This window comes from Periophthalmus magnuspinnatus, chromosome 19, assembly GCF_009829125.3.
Source record: "Periophthalmus magnuspinnatus isolate fPerMag1 chromosome 19, fPerMag1.2.pri, whole genome shotgun sequence".
Lineage (NCBI taxonomy): Eukaryota > Metazoa > Chordata > Actinopteri > Gobiiformes > Gobiidae > Periophthalmus > Periophthalmus magnuspinnatus.
The window spans coordinates 6,781,329-6,805,905 of record NC_047144.1 but is presented as its reverse complement, the minus strand read 5'-3'; the positions used below and the strand labels follow the sequence as shown (position 1 = coordinate 6,805,905).

The 24,577-nt window shown below is 42.6% G+C and overlaps 1 protein-coding gene across 2 annotated transcripts in view; it reads left to right on the top strand.

The window, feature by feature from the left end:
* Window positions 1–796: 796 nt before the first annotated feature.
* The window catches only part of LOC117387103 (potassium voltage-gated channel subfamily C member 1-like), a 36,178-nt gene continuing 12,397 nt past the window's right edge, over window positions 797–24,577 (top strand). The window contains exons 1-5 of one of the 2 annotated variants that reach the window (XM_055229868.1): window positions 1,306–1,389; window positions 7,172–7,859; window positions 21,574–22,555; window positions 23,159–23,353; window positions 24,196–24,317. In XM_055229868.1, coding sequence (XP_055085843.1) covers window positions 7,239–7,859; window positions 21,574–22,555; window positions 23,159–23,353; window positions 24,196–24,317 — 1,920 coding nt within the window. In that variant the 5' untranslated portion in view covers window positions 1,306–1,389; window positions 7,172–7,238. Of the gene's footprint in view, window positions 1,390–7,171; window positions 7,860–21,573; window positions 22,556–23,158; window positions 23,354–24,195; window positions 24,318–24,577 lie in introns of those variants that run through there. The other variant, XM_033984509.2, reaches the window with a different exon arrangement.

Here is a 24,577-nt window from a genome sequence, read left to right as displayed (position 1 = left end):
TGCCTGTAAAATGACAATTAGATAGTTCAGTTGATTGTGGTCAAATAGGCCATGTCATTTCACAATAACAATAACACATTTGTCTACCATTAAAGTGAGCTGTTTTTGTGCCATTAAGGGCATTTCAAAATATATAAAATGAGAGACAATTCTGCTCAGATAAATAAACCCAGCGTGTCCTTGTGCCTTCACATTTATAAACCAGACCAATCAGCTAGACATTTCAAAGTCTGTAACACAGGGCATTGATTATTAAACCATTACCAAGTATCTTTGTAATTGATCCATTGATCCGTTGCTACAGCTCTAATCTGGATCATATTGATCTGTGTGTGTTTGTATGACTGCTGGCACATGGATCATAATGAAACTAATGATTTGATTGGAAATTGAGTGTCTCCAAAACAGTCTGCTGCTCCATCAAATACAGTTGTTTAACCATGTATGTCATTTATAACATTGTTGGGCGATAATGTGGTCTGAATTAGTCATGTGAACCACCTGCTCCTTCAATAGCTGTGTCTGGAACCCTGAAGACAAAATGGTGTGCGTCCATCCACCACAGTGCAACCTAAACGAGAGGAAACACAAGAGAAAAAAGAGACAAGCCATTAAAAAGACGTGACAGCAAATCACTACGGGGTGTGTGTTTGTTTTATAGCATATGTGTGTATTAAATTCGGCGGCCGTGTGAAAAATTAGCCCGTGAATTCACCGGGGTCCTCCCACCGCTGTCTTGTGCGCTCTCTAATCCGCCCACATGTATCGTCTGAGGGGAGCGCAGAGGGGAGAAAATAGTGCAGAAGGTGACGCTCCTCCGAAGGAACAGAGCGAAGCAACAGAGGGATCCAAGCAAGGCAAAGAGAGAGAAGGGAGAGCGCGCTCGTCCGCAGGCTGCGTCTCCACTGAAACATTTTGGAAGCGGGAGGAGACTAGAGGAAGCGGATGAATGGTAGCAACACCCTGCGCCGGGAAGCGTAAAGAAGAGACACTATTACAAAGGCTGCCACTTTTTTTTTGGGCAATAACAAAAGAGGTGGGAGACAGAGAACCGTCAGGGAATAGCAAGAATATTTTTATTACAAAAAGAGGGGGGACTTCTTGCTTCATCTCATCATTTTGCTTTTGCCATTATCTCCAGCAGCAGCAGCAGCAGCAGCAGCAGCATGACCATAAGTAGCATTCGCCAATAACGAGATTTCCAGCGCGCTCGTCTGTTTTTCCATTTCCATCATATTTATTCCGAGGGGAAAACACAGCAACAACTGAATGCCTCAAAGTGGATTACTCTGAAATCTAAAAAAAAAAAAAAGCGAGCTCATAAAGAAAACTACATTTTTGTGATTGAGCTCTATGTGCGTGTTTCTACGCACACTCGAAACGCACCAAGTGAGTATATAAACCGTTGTTGTGTATGTTGTGTATGCATATAAATCCCAATGGCTCTTCCCAAATGTGTAACCAGGCCGTACATTTGGTGTAAAGACAACAGGCTTACGGCACCTATCCTACATTCAACAAGTCTCGTTTTTCAGTCCTTTTTTTCCTTTGGCCTTAGACAAATTGTGCCAAGATGGACACGCACATAGCTCCCCACTAGCTATTACTATAATGCCGTGTGTGTGCCAACAGATCAGTGCACTTTCTTTATTGTATTTTTTATAGAAATAGCGGAAATCGTGGGTGTTTCCTCGTCTTGAGCAGTAGTTCAGAGCATGCCCTGGAGAGAAGTCAATCCTTGGCATCAGCTCGTGTCTGCATGAGTAACTGTTACCATTACTGTGTGTATTTTTTTTGTTTTTTTTGTTTTGCATGTACATCCGCTGTTCGTGTCTGTCTGTCAGTCTGTTTGTTTGTGCTGTAACATTTGAAGGCCTTGAGATGCAGGAGGTTTGGACACATAGAGGAAACAGAGATGCATTGGAGTGGAACAACACAAGCCTATACCTGCCAACAAGTCCATCTGAAGGTGTCTAGACCTCCATCACCTGGGCTGAATCCGCATACCCCTGCACCACACACACACATATCTCCAGTTTCATAATCCTGTTTTCACTTCCCAGATCTAATGGAAACTCTTCTCTTCCGTCTCCTCCATTTGCTGCTTCTTCTCACCCCTCTTCCCCTAACACCTCCTCTTCCTCCCTCCCCTCGCACTCAAATCCTGCATTATAAACTACAGCCACTGCTATTTTTAGAACTTAGGGTAACCCAGAAAACACCCATCCCATTTTTTTCCCAGAACAAAAAAAAAAAAAAAAAAAGGAACAGAAATGGTGGGAGAGATGAGATAGTCGTTTGACATGAGTGGAGCTGGATGGGAAGGCTGTTTATGTGGTAGGGATGGGGAGGTTGGGAAATAAATCTATTTGGGGCCGAGATTGAATTACGTGTCTTGTTGTGTCCCGGTTGTGTGTTCATGTGTGCGTCGCTGCCTCCCTGACCCTTGCTCGCTTCCTTATAGACAACTTTCCTCTTCGCTGTCCTGTCCTTCAACTAATTTACGACCATCTGATGCTGCGCGTTCGATTTCGACAAGCCTTGGTCGACCTTGAGCATCGCCTCGTGCCAACCCAAACTTCTAATTTTACTCTCCGGACACCTCTCTCTAAAGTGTGTGTATAAATATCAAATGGCCCATTGATTCTTAGGTCAGCCACCCTCGTAGTAACATTGTCATTCCTGTCTGCCCCCTGTAAGACATTACTACATCTTAATAGACCTGATTGCGCTGTAAAAACTGTATCCTTAATTGGCAGCTTTAAATCATCAAAGAGGGCAAGGTCTATGTGTCCAGTTGAACCCTTTTGCCCCTAATACTTCCCCATACGTGACACTGTGTCCCATACTTCTGATCACCGTACATCCAAACAGTAATGTAACATCCCATTGATAATAAATCTCCCTCCGTCCATAGGCCTTCTACTCCTGCCCCCATTTGTTCTGACTTTGCAGGGTTCCATTACAAGCTTCATTCCTGCTGGCCTACTCCTGAAAATGGCCTTATGTATTAATCATCTTCTCAGCCGGCTAAAAGCTCTGGAAAGGAGTCACGGCTTTTCTCGGCCTGGTTTTTAAAAATAAGGAAAAAAAAGGTGGCCCCAGGGAGTGACAGCAGTGTGAGTAGCAGCACTGGCAGCAACCAACCATGGGAGGGGGGTGATAGACCAATATACACAAGGATCAGGACCCCCCAGGGATGTGTCACTGCCTTAGACCTCTGGGATGATCCCTCTGGAGATGCCGGGGGAATGTATTGGCCATTGTGCTTGGTTAATTGATTGCTTATTTAATTCATGTTGTGGGAATTGGCTACAGATCGGGCCTTATTATGATTAGATATACCCCCTCCCCTTTCCATCGCCTCGGCTCTGTAACGTCTCAGTTCCTGCATTAGCCCTGATCCATTCATGCAATTCCTTTCTGGTCTTGATTCATCCGCCCACTCACTTTGCTCGTACCTCACACCTTAGCCATGCTGTAATGTTGCCGTGAGGTGCAGTGACGGCCCTGCGCAGCGTGACTAAAGGAGGGGAGAAGGCAGAGGAGAGGGAGGGGAGGGGGTTGACCGCAGTGCTCCGTCCTGCCGCGTTGCAGTGCAGTGATTTGTCCTGCTGGGGTCTCTTTAACACAGGGGATGTGTCTGTATCTGAGGAGAAAGGGGAAGAGCAGAGAGATAAGGTGCTAAGGAGGAGGGTGGGAGGGGGCAGGAGGGTGGGAGGGGGCAGGAGGGAGAACAGCGTGAAGCCTTGTGGTTACATCTTTTGATGAGGAAGCTGGAGGGGAAAAGGCAAGTGTGTACCAGGAGCACATACATAATTGTAGTGCTTGCTCTGTCTAGTGCACACAAACATCATCTGCACTTCACTGCAGAGCCCCCCTCCTCCAAGTGCTACATTTACTATTCTGCTCAGCTGTACATTTCTGATACAGCTCTGCTCTTGTTTTCTGCTCTAGACTCACTTCCACTGCAGTACTTTCCAGTGCGCCCTGTCCATTTGTCCCTCCTCCTGTGATTGTTTTTTTTTTGTCTTTGCTCTTCCTGCCAACAGCTTGGTCTGTTCCGCATAGTCAGCACTCCTCCAAATTCCTCCCTTTCTCCTGTCCTCCTCCCTTCCCCCAGTCACTACTGCTGGTACATCGCACCAGTCGATGCATCCCATAATCCCATGCTCTCCCCCCCCCCTCCTTGCTGCAGTGTTTCTACTAATATATATTAGCGTCATTGCAGCTTTGGAATTAAAATCCTTCCTTATTCAAAACCTTGATCTGCAGCTGCCAGCACAGTTTTTCATTTAAGCTTCAAGCACTAAGCCTCATTTGCCTTTCAAATAATGTGTTTGAGAGCTTTTGGTTCTGGCCAGGTGAGTGTGTGTTACAGCTCTCTGGTGTGCAGTGCTAGTAGCAGTGTGGCGCAGGACATGGTGGACAACCGGGGAACACTACATCTTTTTACCAATACTTTCTGTCCCAATCATCTTCACCTCTCCTTTGCTGTTATTATGAACCAACACTGCTGCAGCTGTAGAGCAATGTGCTGAGGCTTAAGGAAATATGCTTGCGTTCTCTTCAATAGAGACACAATAAATCACACGCTATTTATTAACTTCTTATTTTTACTCAGTAATCAGAGTTTAGGAGGCACCCTGTTCCAAACAAATCACCAATTAATTTACAATTGACACTAATATGGATAGATATAATCAATAAACAACAGGCTCTTGGGTTGACACATTTAACCACATTTAAGAACTTATATTTATCTATCCAGCTATCCATCTATTAAATATTTTATATGACTGTCTGAAAAGACAGTTGTCCAGTGCATTAGCAATATAAGTAAGTTTAAAATAATTAGGGTAAAAAATAGTGCAAGAAAAAAAGTGTGTGAAATGGCTGAGAAAAGTTTGAATGGAGGAGGGAGTGAGTGGCGCTGTCCATGGTGCTGAAACTTGAGCTGTCCCACCACTAAAGCAGTACTGCATGAAAGCACAGCTTTCAGTGTGAATGAGTCACAGCACTTTCTCAGAGTTGGGCTAACTTACTCTTGATGTTGTCATGCCTGCACTTTTAGCTAAGATTTCACTGTAAACACATGCTCATTTATAAACAAAGAAAACCTTTCAGGCAAGCAGGTATCCATCTAAAACTGTTAACAGTTGAGTTTGAGTTGTGAAATGTTAAATGCCACAATTTTTCTTGAATTACTCATGCAGTTTTGATGTCTTACCTCAGTGCAGTATGGCTTTCCCTGAAAGATCCACACAAAAGTGTCAACATAATGTTGGGAAAAAACAAAAACAAAAACAAAAAAACTCAAATGAACACAGGAAAAAACAGAAACTTTAAAACAAAAATAGTTCCCTGAGTAATAAACACCACAAAAGTCCAACACAAAACAGAAATACTGCAGTGTCCTAGTTGGCACAAGGGAAAAAGTGCAGAGAATGGAGAGTTGGTCAAAGTGAGTTGGGATGGAACAGTATGGAGAGGCAGAAAACAGATGGCACTAGAAATGAAGGGAGAAGGTAGAAGGAAGAACTAAAGAAGAATGTAGTTTATGATAAGGCTAAGACAGTGTTATGAGATGAAGAGGAGGAGGAGGGAAGGAGCGAAGCCTCGGTTCTCCCCCTTTCAATGAAATGTGAGTCCTTTATGCGGATGAGAAGAACGGTGGGAGGGGGAGAGAAAGTCGAGGGGGGAGGAGGGGGCAAGTGTGGAAGTGGTGCAGTTCACTGTCAGGAGAAAAAAGGGTTAACAACAACATACATAGAGAGAGCCCTGTGGTGCACTGGGGAGTGTAAAGGAATGTTGTTTTGTGTTTGCAAAGCAAAGATGCAGTTGAAGGAAAAGAAAGCTAAGAGACAGAAGGACGGAGCGGAGACTGGGGCTTTTTACTGCAGCAGAATTCATTCACTTTTATAGCGCACTCTCGTTTTCGTTGCCTACCCCCTCTCTCACTCTCATTGTGTGCTTCCTCCCCCCTCTTCCTCCTTTGCTCCATTACCAGACAGTATTATACAGCCTTTACTCACCAGCTAACATGGTGCAAACACATTGCACCTCCTGTTTTCCACCATCTCGGCTCCTGCTTAGTTTTACCCACTACATTCCATGTTATCAGTTGAAACATCCCCTCTTCCTCTTTGCATGCCTGCACTCTGGCACATTGCAGAGGAAGGGTCTGCAGCAGCGTGTCGGCTGATTGAGGAGGTCTAACATTAGTACGGACACTGCACTCTCGGGAGGCAATTAACACACACGGTGAGCTGCGCCACCTTACGTCAGAGCCCCATTCTGGAGGGAGAGAAAAAGATACTTTAGTCATACACTGTAGGTAAAAACAGAAAGAGCAGAAAAGGCTCTGAGCAGGTGAGAAAGAGGGGAGAGGAGGTCGAACAATGGCCTAATTAGGCGGAGGATTTGAGGATCAACTGGATCAATTTAGAGATTGTTGGCTGAAGGACTGTGCTCGGGCTAATGAGAGAAAGAGAGATGAAAATGGAGACCCATTCAAAAGCTCATGCGTTTTACACAAGGCCGCAGTCATCCACGTAACACTGAGGGGGTTCATGTAAAGTGTGTCCTTTCAAGCCAATGCAATGTATTGTTTGAGAGGATGACACAATGTCCTTCTTAAAAGAAATTGGCATTGCATCTATTGCCTACTATAGACTATAATGAGCATGTTGATTATGGGTTTAGTTTGATTAGCAGCATAAAAATATGACTTTAACCTTCAATACCACATATATATCACTCACACACACACATATATAAACCCACACTTGTCTCCCACTGCTCTCAGTTGTTTTCATTGCTGGAGAAAGTCTGCACCATGATATTATTAATGTGTAGTGCCAGTGTGGTTATGCACAGTTCCCCTGTGTGTTGTATGTTCAGGCCCAATGCTCCTGGTCAACTTTATGGCACCTTATGCCAAATGTTATCGGTGTTTTATGGAGATGCTGAGTCATGAGCCATGCACCTGTTCTGTATGTGCTGCATGCTTTTCAACTTTTCCTCTGCAACATTTGGCCACTTCATTGTTTCTTATGGGCTAATCCTGTATGTAACCTGTATGTGACTGTTTTTTTTTAAAATTATAATTGTTGATAAAATTCACAATTTCTCCAGCTGAAAACATTTCTATCCCTTCTCTCTCCCGCAGACTCCTCAGACTCCTCCCTCCTCCCTCCGTTTTCTCGCATCCTCTCTCCCTCCCCTTTCGGTCCTCTATGCTCAGTTCGGTGTGTGTATCCTCTTTCAAAGGGCGCAAGGGTGGGAACAAGTCGTCCAACAAAGCATGTTACAGCGCAGACATGACTTGTCCGTCGGAAAGCGAGAAAATTGTCATAAACTGCGGCGGGGTTCGCCATGAGACTTACCGGAGCACCCTAAAGACGTTGCCCGGGACACGCTTGTCGTGGCTCACAGAACCGGACGCATTCAGCAACTTCGACTACGACCCTAAATTGGACGAGTTTTTCTTTGACCGTCATCCGTCTGTCTTCTCGTTCATCCTCAACTATTACCGCACTGGAAAGTTGCACTGTCCCAACGATGTGTGCGGTCCGCTGTTCGAGGAGGAGCTCGCCTTTTGGGGTATCGACGAGACGGACGTGGAGGCGTGTTGCTGGATGAACTACCGCCAACACCGGGACGCGGAGGAGGCATTGGACAGCTTTGAGACACCAGAACCGGACGCGCCGGATGACGACCCTGCGCTTGGAGGCGCAGATGGAGACTTGAAAAGACTCTGTATGCAGGAGGACGCCAGAAAAGCAGGATGGTGGAAGACCTGGCAACCTAAAATATGGGCACTTTTTGAAGACCCTTACTCCTCCAAGTATGCCCGGGTGAGTACTTTTTAATGTTTTGTCTAACTACTTTTTTATCATGACAACTTCCAAACTTGAGCTTATTGATGGTGTACTCGCAGGTTACTGCAGTGAAAGCACTAATTAACACCCCACTGCTGACATGTGTGCCATGAATGCCTCACAGCCAACCAACACACTTACTCACATTAAATCATTTATGTCGATGGCACAGGAGCATGGAAAATGGCACAAAAGTCTGTATGTGGAGCTACCCCTTTTTGTCTCACGCATCATGTCTTGTACTTGATTTAGTGTCCTCTACAATCCAGCAATGAATACGTTTTTATAGGTGCCATAATTCCTTTGCTTGGCTTTAGCGCACATCTGGCGCCAAACGCGTGCCTGCGTCGCGTGCATCCAAACGCTTTCATTAGCTCATATTTGCCAGTTTACGACGTGTCGTATCTTTCGTTATTTATTAGTACATCTCTGCACTGAAGCAATCCCAAGTCTTTCCCGCCATTCGACCTTGTTGGTTACAGCCACATGTCCCATATGTCCCATTAGAAAGAGGACCGCCGTGTAACTTTCCCCAGCGGTTGTTAGGACCCCTTCTTATTGTTATGGCCCTAAATAGTTAATGATTTCCCTTTTAAAAGCGAACGTGGACGTTTGATGGCATTTGATCACACAGGTGTATGAGTAACAAGTATCCTCCGAGAGGTTGTGTTTGATGAGACATGAAAACATCTAGACTGGGCTGTTCTCTTTTCGCCCAAATCCAGCTGCTTGATCACTCCAGCTTTGTTGTCGCATCCACTTACTTAGTCTGTTGTTAGCACACACTTCTCATGTGAACTAAAGATGCACAAGATTCCATATGTAAACCAGACAGTGAGCAGACACCTGCAGTGGCCATTCATGACATTGCACTCAAGTAAAATGTAAATGAATGAAGTACATTGAGGCTGCCTTTCAGAGGGGTCCAGGTCCACATTTTCTTTTAAAGGGGAGGAACAACATATTAAGACTCTGATGTATGTACAGTTCAGATTCCTGCCATCTGATCTTCTGTACTGGGCTTAGGAGAAAGCAGGAAGAGATTGTCTTACTGTCACTCTCATTCCAATCACATTGATTTCCTGCAATAATCCACCTCTATTTCTGCCCCCACCTCACAGGGAGAACATAGTAAGCCAATGAAGTAGATACATATGAATAAGTATGCAATAGATGCTTGTGTTTGAGCGGATTCTCAGACCAAAAGGAGGTTTGCAGTCGTGCCATACCTTGAATACTAACTACAGTACCTGCTGCCTCTCTGCCTGGATGCTGTAAATTATGTAATGTACAGTTTAACACCACAGCTGCTGGTTCTAGTGGCTTCATGAATCACACACTATATAAGAGCTATTCACTGAGAGCGTTGGGGCGACTGTGGCATATTGGGGCTATGTAGAGCAGGTTTAGGACTGGTTTAATATGTGGAAGCCCATTTTCAAACAGAGATATGACCTAGATGGTTGCTTTATCCTACTCTGCTCTCGCTTAAGGTGCCATGTGTGTGAAAGTGAAAGGCACATTAGTCTGATTAGGAATGGAGTGAGCATGTAATGTATGTATTGGGAGACAGGAGTAGATAACTAATGATTTGAAGGTCTTTTGTTCTTAAGCAATTCAAGTTTTGATCTTCTTATTCTAAATTAACTCTTGAGTGTGACCATCCTTGGAAGTGTTGTAGTGGGGTAAGAAACGCACACATGCGGCTGTCTGTTGCTGGCGTTTCTGCTGCAGTAGACACGGGAGAAGAGAGGAGGGAGGGGGAGTGCTGGAGAGGAGCGATAGATACAGGCAAGAGCAAAGGGGGAAGGAGGAGGAAAAAGGGGAGAGCTCACGAAATGAAAAAAATGGAGCAATCGGAAAGGGGAAAAATGAGGAGAAAGAAAAGTGGATAGTCCGCGAGAAGGTGGCACACGGAGGAAGACAACACGGTGGGGGTGGGGACCCTTGTCTTAGCATCTTTGATTATCTGAGGAGGCTTGAGCCATCCAATCTACAGAGCCTGCTCCCCTGCCTGCCTATTGATTGGTATAATATTGATTATCTTCTCCTTGTCTGTTTTTTTAAGCCATCCCCTTCCCCATCACCTTCCTCAATACCAAATATCAGCGGTTCCTTGAAGTCTTAGGTTAATATGCGAACATTTTTATTTTCTGGTTTCATCAAATTTGAATCACATGTACCATTATGTCACAAGATGTTGATGCTCTAGAATATTTTATACAGCTGCACATGTTTTAAGTACAATTATTTCATCTAAAACAGAAAATTCCAGTAATAATTTTAGTAATACAGTAATGTACTAAGTGTAGTGCCCCAGCATTAACTTATGGATGTATGTATTTTTGCTTGATGAGGTGTTATACAATACATTTTGCATCTGATTTCCTTATTGATCCATGCCTGCTTTGACATAGATCTTTTACTGCACCAAAGGGCTGGAGTATATCACATGTGACAGCTTTTGATTGAGGCGTGTTTCATCACATTTGCTTTTGTGCGTTCTCAACATTCTGTTTGAATAGTTGTTTTTAAAGACTACTCAGTCGGTGATCGGAATTGAATTAGAAAGGACTTACCAATATTAATTCAATTTTTCAGTATTTGGTATTGAGCAAGGTTCATTTAACAGTACAATCACGGTGAAGATTTCATGTTAAACTGAGATGAAAAGGATAACATTTGCTTGTAAATGGACTATGGTGTTAGACAAGCAGGTGTTATAACCAATAGTATTATTATAACATTATACATTCATTTAGACCTAAAATGTTGGCTGTTGGGGAGTCGGAGCATGGAATAATACTTTTTTGCATTGGAAAAAAAGTAAAATGTAAAACTCAAATTTTGTATTTAAATTGGATGCTTGATTAAAAATAAAAAAATATATTATTATCACCCACTTCTAATGGTAAAGTAATAGTCGCATATTACAATTCCCTACATGACTGCTTGTCTTGTTATTTCATATTTAATACTTAATTGCTATGGAGTGCTGTCCCACAGGTATAGACTATCCTTTGGGCTCTTCCACTTTCACAACAGAAGGGCACAGTTGTCTTCGTCAGCAATCTCCTGACAAAGCACCATTTGTAGCTCAGCATGTACAAGATGCCCCGGTGCCCCCTCCAAATTCAACGTTATGTGTCCATTGGCAACCTACACTTTTTGGGGGCAGCACAACTTTCCCCCTCCTCTGCATGGAAACCCAGCCCAACTTTTCCCCCTGAAGGTCATGCGTTGTGGTTCATTGTTTACTGTCCCTTTTTACCACAGTGTTCATTGCTGCCATAAACCCAAGTATGACCTACCGCTGCACTTGACGTTTCAGAACATTATGTCTCCAGATAGAAAATCACAGCAATTGTCAGAAAATAGAAAAAGGTGCACTGATCATGGTCTGTGTAAAGATACAAACTTAGCGACATTAGCTTTTGCCAAGACTTTTTGCTCTATAATTGGAAAAATATACATTACCTGAATGTTTAGAGCACCTTACCAAAGTTACAGGTTATTTAGTACAATGGTTGTCACAATACTAAAATGTCAAACTCATTTCAATACTAAGGAATAGCCTCAATACTCATTTTTTTTATACCACAGTTTGGACAACATTTTCAACACAAAATTTAGTACTTTCTTCATGTTACGATACTTTTACTGGTCTGATAAAGATAAAGATTATTCTAAAAATGTTCAGGAAAGATGCAACTTTGTCCTGTTTATATGAGTTTCTTTAGTATCAATATGTGCTTAAATGAGTATCTAGTTTAAATACTAGTTCTAGTATCAATTATTATTTGAATTGTGATACTTTTGAAAACCCCAGTCTGTACTCTGGTTTTATATAGAACCATTTGCTCTGTAATAGATGTAATTTCATGATACAGGTCGTGTCTAATTCTGCATGTGCACCAGTTTGATTTGCCCCAAAGCTGTACAATATACCACAGTTTAATAGAAGAATGTGGTGAAGGTGATTACCATTAACCCTGTTTTTATGGGGCAGTTAAAACACAAATTACTGTCTTAGTAATTATTGATAGTCAAGCATGCCTGATTATAGAATGTGGTTTCAAACAAAGCCTGAAAAGCCTGCAAAGGTACAAAACAAAGATAGACAATATCAATGTGAGTCTATTGATATCCGTAATAGAGAGAATCTGTTCCATTAACAAAATTGGCTACGCATTTCTACGGGTACCAAAGTGTCCAGAACTAAGCATTTGGCCTGGTTTATTGAATGATTCTGAAGTGAATGAAAATGCATGAGGCAGGGTTCTATGTTGCAATGTGTTTTCCACCCCACCCATGGCCCAGCTGAAAGGCCTATTTCCCACTTCCATTCTCCCTCACTCTCCCTGTGGACTGCATCTGAAAATAGCAGAGAGGGACGAAGACCTTATTTGATTGTCGGGTAGTGAAGCTACATTTCTTGTGCTAGAGTAAGATAGCAGGGGTATGCACGGTATATAAGCGAAGATTGCAAACGTCTTCTCTCACCCGCAGGCAGACCAAATAGATGGTGGCAGATATTCTTAGATGCTCAGGTTCATTAAGGTAAACAGTTCTCCCTTTGGCAGGCATTGTGATAATTGCTCCACTTTCCTGTGTGAGCATTGGCATTCGGCAAATATATCTTGTTTGGTTTCGGTTTTCCCTGACAGTGTTTTGTACCACCGGCCTTCTCATGTTGTGATTACATCCTTGGAAGTCCAGAATGTACAGCGCTGTAATTGGAGAGCTGCGGAATCTGACTGCAAAAAGCTTGATGTCTCATAACAAGGACAGAGACATCAGAGACATGTTAAATAAGTAAGACAAAGCACTTTCAGAGCGGAAAAAGCAGGAAAGGAATTTTATTGATTTGCTGCCGCCTTAGACAATACTTGATGACTTCACTGGTTGTCTGTAATACTCCAGCCAAAGGCATTTAGCACATTTTATGATTATGTTGCAAAATGGCCTTCTTATCTCTCTAGAAACCTTTCTGCTTGTCCATGTCCTTCTCAACTATCCTTCTCCTCCTCTGCCTTAGTCCATTTGGTGGTTAAGTGCTGAATCAGCTCCCCACACCGCTGTACAGACAGTCAATTACGCTCGGACACCGTGGTAAAACTCTTGATGTTTTGTCTACACATTAGAATTCTGGAAACTGGCGTCAACAGAGCACTCTTCCAACTGTGCCAGAGCTGATTACAGTAGTGGGAGTCGTAATTCTCTGTACGGGGCAAATCTCATTGAAGCACACAAGGGGGTCTAGTATTGTTTAAGGCAGTGACGCAGCTCTCCACTTGTGACAAAATGCGATATTTCCAAAAAGTAAAATCAACTATAATCTGACCACTTAATGTAAACTAGTAAAGGTAATACTAACATGATATGCTAAAATTCCTCTAAAATGTGCTGCTTTGCTTGTCCATACTAAAAGGAACATGATTCTCCAATTGAACTGTGTCCTGTTTCACATGTGTGACCTATCCGTACACCTTCCACAGTATAAATCACCCATGCACTCACCTTTGCACATTGGCCCGGTAAGTGTAGTTGTCCATAAAACATTCTGCCAAGCATTCACACTAACAGCACACATATATATCACTTTATATGACACGCCTCCATGCATAACCCTGCAGATCACTCTCTCTTATGTGCGCATACCCTGAGATGTGCCATCCTAATTAGCTGATGGCTTGAACATCAAACGTGCATTACAAGTAGAGCGCTTTAGAGTCATCAGTTCCCTGTTACATACTGTAGTGTTGCTCTTCCTGGAAAATGACATTCGAAAGTGTCATTGGTAGAAAGAAATGCACTTGAGATTACAAATTATTTTTAGATTTTGGTTTTGAATCAATAATCAAAATTTTAACATTGATAGACAACATAAAAGTAGGTATTTGTCCCTCTGATTGATACGTGAAATTTGTCACCCTACATGATTAGTATTATAAAGAGACAATAATACTTATGACAACAACTGAATTTTCAGTTTATACCAACATACTTACCTAGGGCTGGGCACCAGAACTCTGTTCAAAGTAGGCACCGACCGAAAAGGTCTGGTAAGTATCGGCACCAAAAAACTAATGTTTGTTCGGTGCCAACTTTCAGTTAAGTGACATTAAATACCTGTGTAAACAAGCCATCAAATACACCACACTGATTTATTAAACTGCAGCGTAGGTGCTCACATATCATGACTTTGTTCTACACAAACAAATGCCACAAACAGCACTCACGTTTTAACATAAACCTGCATGTGTTCAAACAAAGCATTGGACAAGTTGTGCCTAAGAAATCAATGAATGCACAGTCTGCAGTGTCTGTGTAAAGTTCAAGCCAAATAGGTAACATGAACCAAACTCCGCCAACGTTCTCCTCCTCTTCAGTATGCAAAGAAAACACAAGTTAAATTTAAAGGCGTCAGTCCACGTCAGGATCAGATGTGCGCTCTGCTTCATTTGTACATTTGTACATTTGTTATAGGCAAGTACTGTGTTTAAAAATACCAATTAACATATACTTATAATGTATAAGTATTTCTATTGGCCATTAATTTACATAAAAACTACAGGCGCCAAAAAAGAACCATTCAGAAACTGGTATCAAAAAACAGGTATCGTTAAGGCACTGGTATAAAAAAAATGTATATATAAAAAATATTGGTACCAGCCCTATACTTACCCACGATCTTTCTTATGTGACCATCTGCTTACTGGCTGTTTGTCACTACTATTAAATAGAAACACAATTTACTTTACAAAGAAAGATCACATAATTTGACACAACTTTAGTGTATTTTGGTATGTATTCTCAAAGGGAAGCTAGTTTGGTTAAAAATGTCCCAATCACAGAAGGGCAATGTTAGAACGCTTAAGAGCAGTCTGTCATTGCAGCTGATGGGACAGGGACAGTCATGCCACACAAGTCTTCATCTGGGACATTACAAAAGGACAGAAGAGGACAGAGGGAAAAATGTGGAGTGGAGGGGGAGTTAGAAAAAGTAGTATCGGCTGTAAAAGGGGCGTCATCACAAGGACGAAGCATGCTGCAGTACTTTGGTCTGAATACAAAGCAGATGAAAGGACATGTGTGTAGTCAACTTCCCGCACGCAAACACTCGACAGCGGAGCGGTGAGATGGAAATGCTGCAGGATACGTGTGTGGGAGTGGGGAGAGTTGAGTCATTCAGGGAATCTCTAAAACACAAAACCGTGAAGTGATTGAAATGTGCCAGGATACCTTCCAAGATCACTGACCTCCGAGTCTGTCTCTGGCATTAAATGTAAAAACAGAAGGATTAACCAGAGCAGTAGCTAATTATATCCTCTGTCTCTCATTCAGAGCCTTGTGCAGGGAGGTGTTGCACAATAAAGAAATTGCAGTGGATGTTGGCACGTGAAATCCAATAATTTGATCCATAAATTATTGTGCTTCCTTTCGCCACCCATCACTCACTCACATTTGATTTGATCTTTGGTCCTCTGCCTCTGACTTGGTTTCTTTGGGTTTCTCCTGTGTCCTCTACATGTGTTGATGGCTTTTCCCCTGAGGATCAGGTGACTGTGAGTCCTTAGTGAAGAATGCATACTTAAAAGGACACCAACGAATTTCATCCTTGTTGGCATTAAACACTACTCTTAAATAGCTACAATAGGCTTTGCTAAGATTTGAACTAACACATAGTGCAAACCAAAGATGTTTTGTGTCAACAGTCAAGGTAATAAATTATTAAACTGATTACATTTTGGTTATTGCCCTTCAAAGGAATAATCAGCATTCATGCACTAATTCCAGATCATCCTTCAATGTCTGCTTATCTTTGCTGACTTTGCAGGAGTGGTCACCCATTCGCTTTGCCCTCTGGGAAACACTAGCCCCTCTAAGTGCCTTTAAGTATCTGCCGTTCATCACCAACCCTAGAATAAAGGAGCGGACTAATTTTATGTATGACGAGTGAAGGTCACCTTACGCTGACTTGACACATACACACTCAAATCTTGTTTGTTAATGAGAAGTCAGAGCAATTATTTATAATTTTGTGAGTGCTTCTCTCTATGCAGCCTTTTGCGCCAGCTGTAGCAGTATTTGGTTTAGTCCTGTCCTTGGTGCCTGAAAGCAGAGGCTAACGCAGTGGTTGTCATGGTGACAGAGAGCCAGGCAGGGCTGTGGTAATACTGTAATGATAAAGCTCTTCTGGATGGTGCCGCAGTAAACACAGCACCACTAGGGTCCCGTTAAAAAGAGAGCACAACACGTCGCTATGCATGTCAAACGCTTGCAGGGCTAATATTGGCTCTTACAAGCTCTAAGTCATAACACTTATAACTATGATCCCCTTACACCTCCTCCTCTAATGCTTTATTCCACTCTCGTGCTGGTGCCCTCTGCGGCACTTCCTCTCTTTGATTGGTAAGATTCACATCAGTGTTCTGTCATTCCTTTACTGTCTCTTATTCATCTGTCCATCGAAATGCAATCAGTGCTCTCCACATCCTCTTTCTTTTAAACCCACTCACCCTCTCTCAGAAACCCTGTAGTATTCTATTGTCTATCTTTCCATGCCGTTTCCTCTCTTTCAGATTTATGTTGATGATCTTTCCAAATCTAATTTGAGAGTCTGGTGAGGGAAGGAGACTCTATTGGGCCTTGAAGGTCACTTGGCTGAAGGTGTCGCATGCTGTAGCTCCACTATATGGACTTCAGGCCTGCATATTTCTGAGCTGTCGAACACAGACACGCATATATCTTTATGATACAGGGAACGGACAATTTACTGTATAGGAGATGGATAAGTGTGAAGTGACAGATTGCTTCTCCTCCTTTTATTCTCTTCCTCCTCCTCTTTACTTCCTCTCTCCATCCATCCACCACTGCGTTGTGAGAGCCTATAGGTGCTTCTACTAACATCATGTCATATCCATAAAGAGTACGTACCATCCCCGCTCTGAACTGCACAGGTCTGTGTGATACAGAAGCACTGGGGGGCCCTGGAGTCTGACATGCTGTTGCATTTTTAAAAAGGCTTCAGCTGAGATTGATTGATTCATATTGATTTGATGTTCAGATCTACAATGTAATCCACTGTCCTCTCCCGTGCTCTAATAGTGTTGCATTTAATTACTAAACCATGAATGGCCTAATGTGGGATCAGTGGCAAAGAGTTAGAGCACAAATGGACAGACTAAATAGGCTCATATGTTTATGGGAGCCCATGAGAGAAAAATAATTGATAAGTAAATTTAGTAATCAATAAATATTGTCCAGACTCTAAATTAAAACATGCCATGTGCTGTACTGTTTTCCTAGTACCAACAGAGAGAGCTGTCCAGGAAGAATGTTATACATAGTGTTTTATAACTACTGACAAAAATATTGTTATAAATCTAATATTTGCTTCTTGCTACCCAATTACTAGTCAATGAACAATTTCTAAATTCATCAATTTACTATAATTGTACATCTCTAGATTAATCTATATGTTTTAAGAATTTTTTTCTGCAAGAAAAGGCATTAAGGAAGAATTTTACATCTGAAAATGTAAACAAGCCTAGCAGAACATTGACCAGCTAATAAATTGTGACAGGGCATTTTAAAGGAGCATACCCATACAGTTTTATATTATTCTTTTGATTAATATATTGTCAACATAAATGTTTAATTCAGAGAGTCCAGTATATTGACATGCTGGCAGCCCTCCCACACAGGGTTCCTCCTGTCTCTTTAGTTGACACAAGCCACTGTTGTAGTTGAGGCCTGTCATTTCCTGTTAGTCTGCAATGCCCTAAGCTTTGCCTCTGTTTTTCTTCCTAGCCTCTCTGTCTCTGTGCTGTCATGCTTGGAGTTCTTTCAGTTTTTTAAGTCCTCTCTGCAGGACTCACATCATGTTTAGTTCATCTGAACCATGCGCATGTCAACAGGATACTTTGTCATAAGGCTCACACTTTCAGTTTTGATATTATATTTTCTTTTGTGCCCTAATAGCCTGTCTCTTTATAGCCCTGGTATTCATCTCAATTCATTCCATGCTGAGGTGTTACTGTATAATCACGCTCCTGCACTGTAACCCCGCTATGCAAGTAAACTTGTTTCACAATAAACCTCAATTTGACCATTTTGGATTTTTTCACATTAATGATGATAAAAAAAATGAAATTAATCAAAGTAATCTGATTTATTGCCCCACCCTATTGCTGCGTCCTTTCTTTTGGACTGCTGCAAGATGCAGTTTGCTCTTTTGTGTTCTTCAACGCCTGGATCCTCATAGTCTGGACAGCCTCCCACCTGTCCGTCCCCTACAGTGCCTCCACCTGTGTAGCCTACTTAGAATATAACCCAGGGCTGCAGTCTGTTTGGTATTTTTAGGAAGTAAACTTAATAAGGCTATCATTTAGGTTATCGGAACATTAGAGCACTTTATTTGATGCATCTTATATTTCTTCAGGATAATGATCCTTCCTTCATTAATAGACCTAATAGTACTACTGTAGAAGCAGTTGATACTTTAAAGAGACAAATTATGCAAATTTGTTTTTTAGAGAGCTTTTAACCATGTTATAATCGTTTTTCTTCTCATTTACCCACCTAAAATTGCATTTAGAGTAATTCATGGATAGCTCTTAAAAAGTTGTCATTCTCCCCTATCCCTCACTCAGGCCCACTGCTCTGCTCTAACTTCTTCTTGCTTGATACCTTGAACTGCAGCTTTCCATTGGTGGTTTTCAGATCTAGACTGTGATGATGTCATAATCTCCTAATAGTCCTGAAAACAGGGCCCGGGGGCCACGAAGGCAGAGGACATGGGTCCACAGACAATCCCAGGGGCATTAGAGGCAGCATAACAGGAGCAGGAGACATGAGGAGCAGGACGAGGAACAGGAGACATGAGGAGCAGGACGAGGAACAGGAGACATGAGGAGCAGGGCGAGGAACAGGAGACATGAGGAGCAGGGCGAGGAACAGGAGACATGAGGAGCAGGGCGAGGAACAGGAGACATGAGGAGCAGGGCGAGGAACAGGAGACATGAGGAGCAGGGCGAGGAACAGGAGACATGAGGAGGTCCCTGGATGGAGAACTGTGTCCAGTGAAGTGACAACAGACATAGGGAGATGACCACCCGGGACAGAGATGTGTCCAGCAGTGGCTCAGGAACAGATGCAGGCAAGGAAGGTCGAGATCAGGAAATTCCACAAAAAATAAAAGTAAAAGGCTCCAGTGGAAATCCAGGTGGATCGAGGGGTGATGGCCAGTCTGTACTGTCCGCAGGCACCAGTGGCACTTGCAAAGCAGGTAGGAGCTGAGCTGGAGGCAGGAGGGCTGAACGAGCAGGACTGGGCTGCCACCTGCGAGCCCCACATCTCCTTCTTGCTCTACTGGAGGTGGCAAACTGATTGCAAGCATTGTCCTGGGCAAATTAAAAAGGAGAGCATTCTGCTTGGTCCATGGGGGCCAGATCGTTCTGTGTTCATGACTAGTGGATCAAAGAGGCAGACACAGGACTCAAAAATGAATAGAGTTTATTACAAAGGGAATGCAAAGTCTTGGTGTTGAGAGCTGAGTCGGAGGCTGAGGTGATCTGTGGGTCCAAAAAACGGGGTCACACGTGTGGAGAAATGAGCAGAGTCTTTGTAGTCCAGAGGTAGAAGCTTGACTGGTGATGGGCTGCAGGTGAGTAGTGGGTGGTGCCATAGGTGAGGGTGGTGCCAGACTCTCCACCCAGCTCCAGGCACACAGGCACAGAAGGGAGGAGGGAGACAGCACAAGAACGCACAGGGAAAAACTGGAATCCTGACAATTTACCTATAGAATGTTGTCATTTGAAATCCAGCAAAATGCGTGTCTGACAGCATGATCCGGACAGACGACCTGTTTCTCTTGTTCAGTTGGTTTAGATCAATATCGCAATTCATGTCCAAATGAAACAAATCATAATCCACAAGTGTCTTATTATTGTATGGTTACTACACAATATCACCACGTAGCACTGGTATTACCACCAAAGAAAATTTTTTGCCTTTTGAGTAGGCCTACCACCAGATCTAAACCAGGTCTATACTAGGGCTGAGCTTGGTCTAAGGTAGGACTACACAACAGGACAACAACTGCGCAGAGTTTGAGAACCACTGCACTATATACCATAAAGAAGCACAATCTATCTTCTTTTAGTACATTTTTCATTTGTGTTTCTGCTGCACAGCCAATTATATCTAGATCAGTCCCACTCTTGCTGGAGCTTGGTCGGGACAAGAGGACTAGTGAGGGGCTCAAGCAAGAGGGTGATTGAGAACCTCACTGTGTGTTTTCAAGTCACATAAGCAGAGAGCACTGCCGCAATCTGAAAAAGTAGGTCAGACACAGACTAGCAAGAAATAGAAGAGGAGAAAAAAGGTGGAGGAGCAATGGAGTAGTTGGGACGAGTATAAAAACTGATGGAAAAGGGAGTGCAAGCTGATATTAGGTTTATAGAGGTGGGAAATAGAATAAACATCTAATTTGATGGAACATTACTTCTCTTTTGAGTTTTCGCTTGTCAGTGAACATACAGTTGCTAAAAGTGTTAAGTTGTTACTTCCTGTCATAAAGGCCCTCAGTAATAATTATATGCTCTCATTCAATTGTCAAACGTCAACAAAATATGGGAAACCTTTTAAGAAAAAAAAAAAACAAAACAGGAATTGCTTCATTATGCTTCTGCTTGATATTACGTAAGTGCATAACGCTTAAGATGCAGAGTGACACGCACAACACGGAAGGCACTTAGGCCCCTCATACTATATGGGATCCACTCAAGTATGAATTACCTTTCTCTGTGGCTCTTCAGGCCATGTCTGTGTTTTATTATTTATTTGATAAAGCACAAAGTATACTACATCTATATATACACTCTGGGCAGGGCTGGACTGGACTGCAGGGACAGTGCTAAAGCCGTACTAAGTGTTAGCATGCCACTGTCATTCACTTTGGAGTCTAGCCTTGCCTTGGTGCTTAGAGAATAGGGAGGTCTAAATGAAATAATAATATTAATATTGGAAAAACAGCATAGTTTCTGTGGCTATGTGGCCTCCGGTGTGGACACAGAACAAACAAGCATTAAGCTACAGAACACTGAAATAATACCACCAACAAAAAGGCAACACTACAAAGTCTTCAAGGGACAAAAGCGTCTTTTAATTTGCCTTGATGTGAATTACATTTTTTCCATAAATTGTAAAATAAACAGTAACATGTGTAAAGACTAAATAAATAGTAAATCTCTTGTACTGAGAGCCCTGTGTTGTTCAGTCGTTGTAAACCTGTGAATAACAACACCAGAACAAGGAACCGCTGTTGTGACAAGGAGTCAGTCAGTTCTGTCCAATGTCCCATGTTACTTTAAATCTCTAAGATATGTTGACACGAAGTGCTGCCTTACATTGTAAACATGACTTTAGACATCCTGGCAGCATTGTTTATTTCAGACTCAACTGTTCTCAAACACTTGGCTATCACAAAATTGCAGACTTGTGTTTCTTTTCAATTTCTCTTTATTTAAACTTTTTCTTCTAGAACAATGTAAATGGGATTAACAAATGTGTTTGGAAATGAACACGCATGAAAAAACTTTTGAATGGTATTTTCTACAACTTTTAAAAACTAACAGCTCTCCTATGTTTCTCTTCTCTCCTTTTTCTATCTTTCTTTCCTCAGTATGTGGCGTTTGGCTCCCTATTCTTCATTCTCATTTCGATCTCCACTTTTTGCATGGAGACGCATGAGGCCTTCAACGTCATTGTCAACAAGACTGAGAACGTCACAGTGGGAAACATCACCCGAGAAGAGATTGTATACGAGGTGGTGACTGACAGTTGGTTGACGTATGTAGAGGGGGTCTGCGTGATCTGGTTCACTATTGAAGTGCTGCTACGAGTCACTTTCTGCCCAGACAAATTGGAATTTTTCAAAAGCACCCTAAACATTATTGACTTTGTTGCTATACTTCCGTTCTATTTGGAGGTAGGCCTGAGTGGTCTGTCTTCTAAAGCTGCCAAGGATGTCCTAGGATTCCTGCGTGTTGTCCGGTTTGTCCGTATCCTCCGAATCTTCAAGCTTACTCGCCATTTTGTAGGTCTGCGTGTCCTTGGCCACACCCTTCGAGCCAGCACCAATGAATTCCTTCTGCTAATTATTTTCTTAGCACTTGGTGTCCTCATTTTTGCCACTATGATCTACTATGCCGAAAGAATTGGTGCCGACCCAGAAGACCCGACTGCCAGTGCCCACACTAACTTCAAGAATATTCCCATTGGATTCTGGTGGGCCGTTGTGACCATGACCACACTGGGCTATGGAGATATGTACCCAGAGACGTGGTCGGGAATGCTGGTGGGCGCACTTTGTGCCTTGGCTGGTGTGCTGACCATTGCTATGCCCGTACCTGTTATTGTAAACAACTTTGGCATGTACTACTCTCTGGCAATGGCCAAACAAAAGCTGCCCAAAAAGAAGAACAAACATATCCCTCGAGCTCCACAACCAGGGTCCCCCAACTACTGCAAGCCTGATGCGTTGGCAATGGCTACTGCATCACCACAAAGACTTCTGGGAAATGTTCTTGGTGGGGTAATGGGGTCTGGGGGCATAGGTGGTGATTGTCCTCTCGCCCAAGAAGAAATTATAGAAATAAATAGAGGTGAGACACTTAAGCAACACTTACAAACCAGTAACCTTGCAGCAGTAATTTCTATTTCACTTTTCACTACTGTTTCAGTAGTGTATGTCAATGAGCAATATGTCTGTCTTTGCTTGCCAACTTCTAAATGCTTGATGGCAGTCCTCCATACCATCAAATGGGAAAAGACTGAGTTGTTTATTTTTTGTAAAAAACCAGACCAGGGTTGTGTGGTGTGCTAGTATCAAGAGAAAGAAGTGGGAGAACTGCCGAGTTTATTGTAAATCCACCCCAGAGAAATGACTGGCCTATTGGATCTCATGAGTAATTTATGATCAAGTGGTGGGTCCACACTTGCCTAGAGGCGTCCATCTGTTAGTGCAAAACAAACAGCACAGGAGCAAAATGGTCTCAATTATCCACTAAATTTAACTTCAAATATTTCCTTTCTGGAAGCACTAGTTATCCTTTACTATTGTAATTTTTGACATCTTAAATATAGCACAGTATTGAAAACTAACCACTAATATTTCCAAATGCTAGTACTTTACTTCCAATAGATCAGTGTTCAAAAGTAATTTAGCATTTCCTGTCTTTTTAACCTGTGATCCATCCCCAATGTAGATTCAAAGCAGAATGGTGATGCAGCCTCAGCTGCTTTGGCAAATGAGGACTGCCCCACCATCGACCAAGTGCTGAGTCCAGACGAAAGGAGTCCCATTGGGCGAGGGCCTACACGGGAACGCTACCAGCAGGACCGCGCCTGCTTCCTGCTCAACACCAGGGAATTCCGTGCCACAGATGGGAATGTGCGGAAAGGTATGTTTCGCACCAGGCACCGGATTTCTAGTGCATACCTTATATAACACACAGTCATGCCAATAGTTATGATGTTGTAGGCTTATGTTAGGTAAGTAGGTAAGTACTGACTGATGTATTTGGTGTGAAATGAAGAAAACATAATTTTTGGATGCCTCGACAATTAAAATGGCTCCAAATCCAAAGTTAGCCAACACTAATAAATGATATACACATACTCTTCTGTTATGCTATATTTGTTTCCACTTCACACTCATCTTGTCTTTGTCTCATCTCTGCTTTTCGTATTTTTCTGTCTTTCAAAATGCTCTGTCCCGCTCTGTTTTTTTGTTTGTATTTTTGTCATGTGGCTTACTGCGTTGTGTCGGTCATCTATTCCATTGTGTGTGTGTGATTGAACTTGGTTGCCTGTCCCATAATGTCACATTCAGTCATGATCAGAAACGGATCTGTCTTTCTCTGTCTTCTACACTCAGACAGTTGACCATGCATTAATTTTCTTCTCGTCACCTCTCCTCTGTTTCTCTCTCTCTCTCTCCTATCCTGCCTGGACTTGTCCTGTTCATTTTTGCTTGTTTCCCCCTTGTGGTGACCGTAAAATCCTCCCCTCTCCCCCACATTGCGCCCGGCCCTCTTCTATCTCATCATTTCCCATCCCCATTCTCCTTTGTGCTACATGTTGCCTTTATTTATTATCCCATATGCATCATGTTTTGCTCATAAAACCTGACACCTTAATCCATTTACTACTTTAACCAACTCCAACCACCACTATCGCCAAACCTGCACCAAAACACTCCCTCACACTCCCTCCAAACAACCCCCTGTTGACAACAAACTAGAGGCAGCAGCCCTGGCGCCCAGCCCAGACTCCCCTCTGACTGAGGATTGGTATAAGATGGAAGGGTCTCTGTTACAGCAGGACCTCAATGCAAACTCCACCTCCTCCTGGATCAAACCATAGCGCCAGAGGTAACACGGAAAACAAGCCAAAAACAAGGAACCTGTAGACTAGTTATTTTTATTTTATTTCTTATTTTGCAGCTGAATAGTCTCCAGAAACTTTGATCTGGCTCTGTCACAGCTTGCTCTTAAAAGCACTTAATACCACTACAATTCATTCACACTACAGTATGCTGTCTTGTGTTTGGAGTGAAGCCTCCACATGTCTGATTATCTTTATTGAAGGCATACTATGTAAAAACACGTGAAACGTAAGTACTT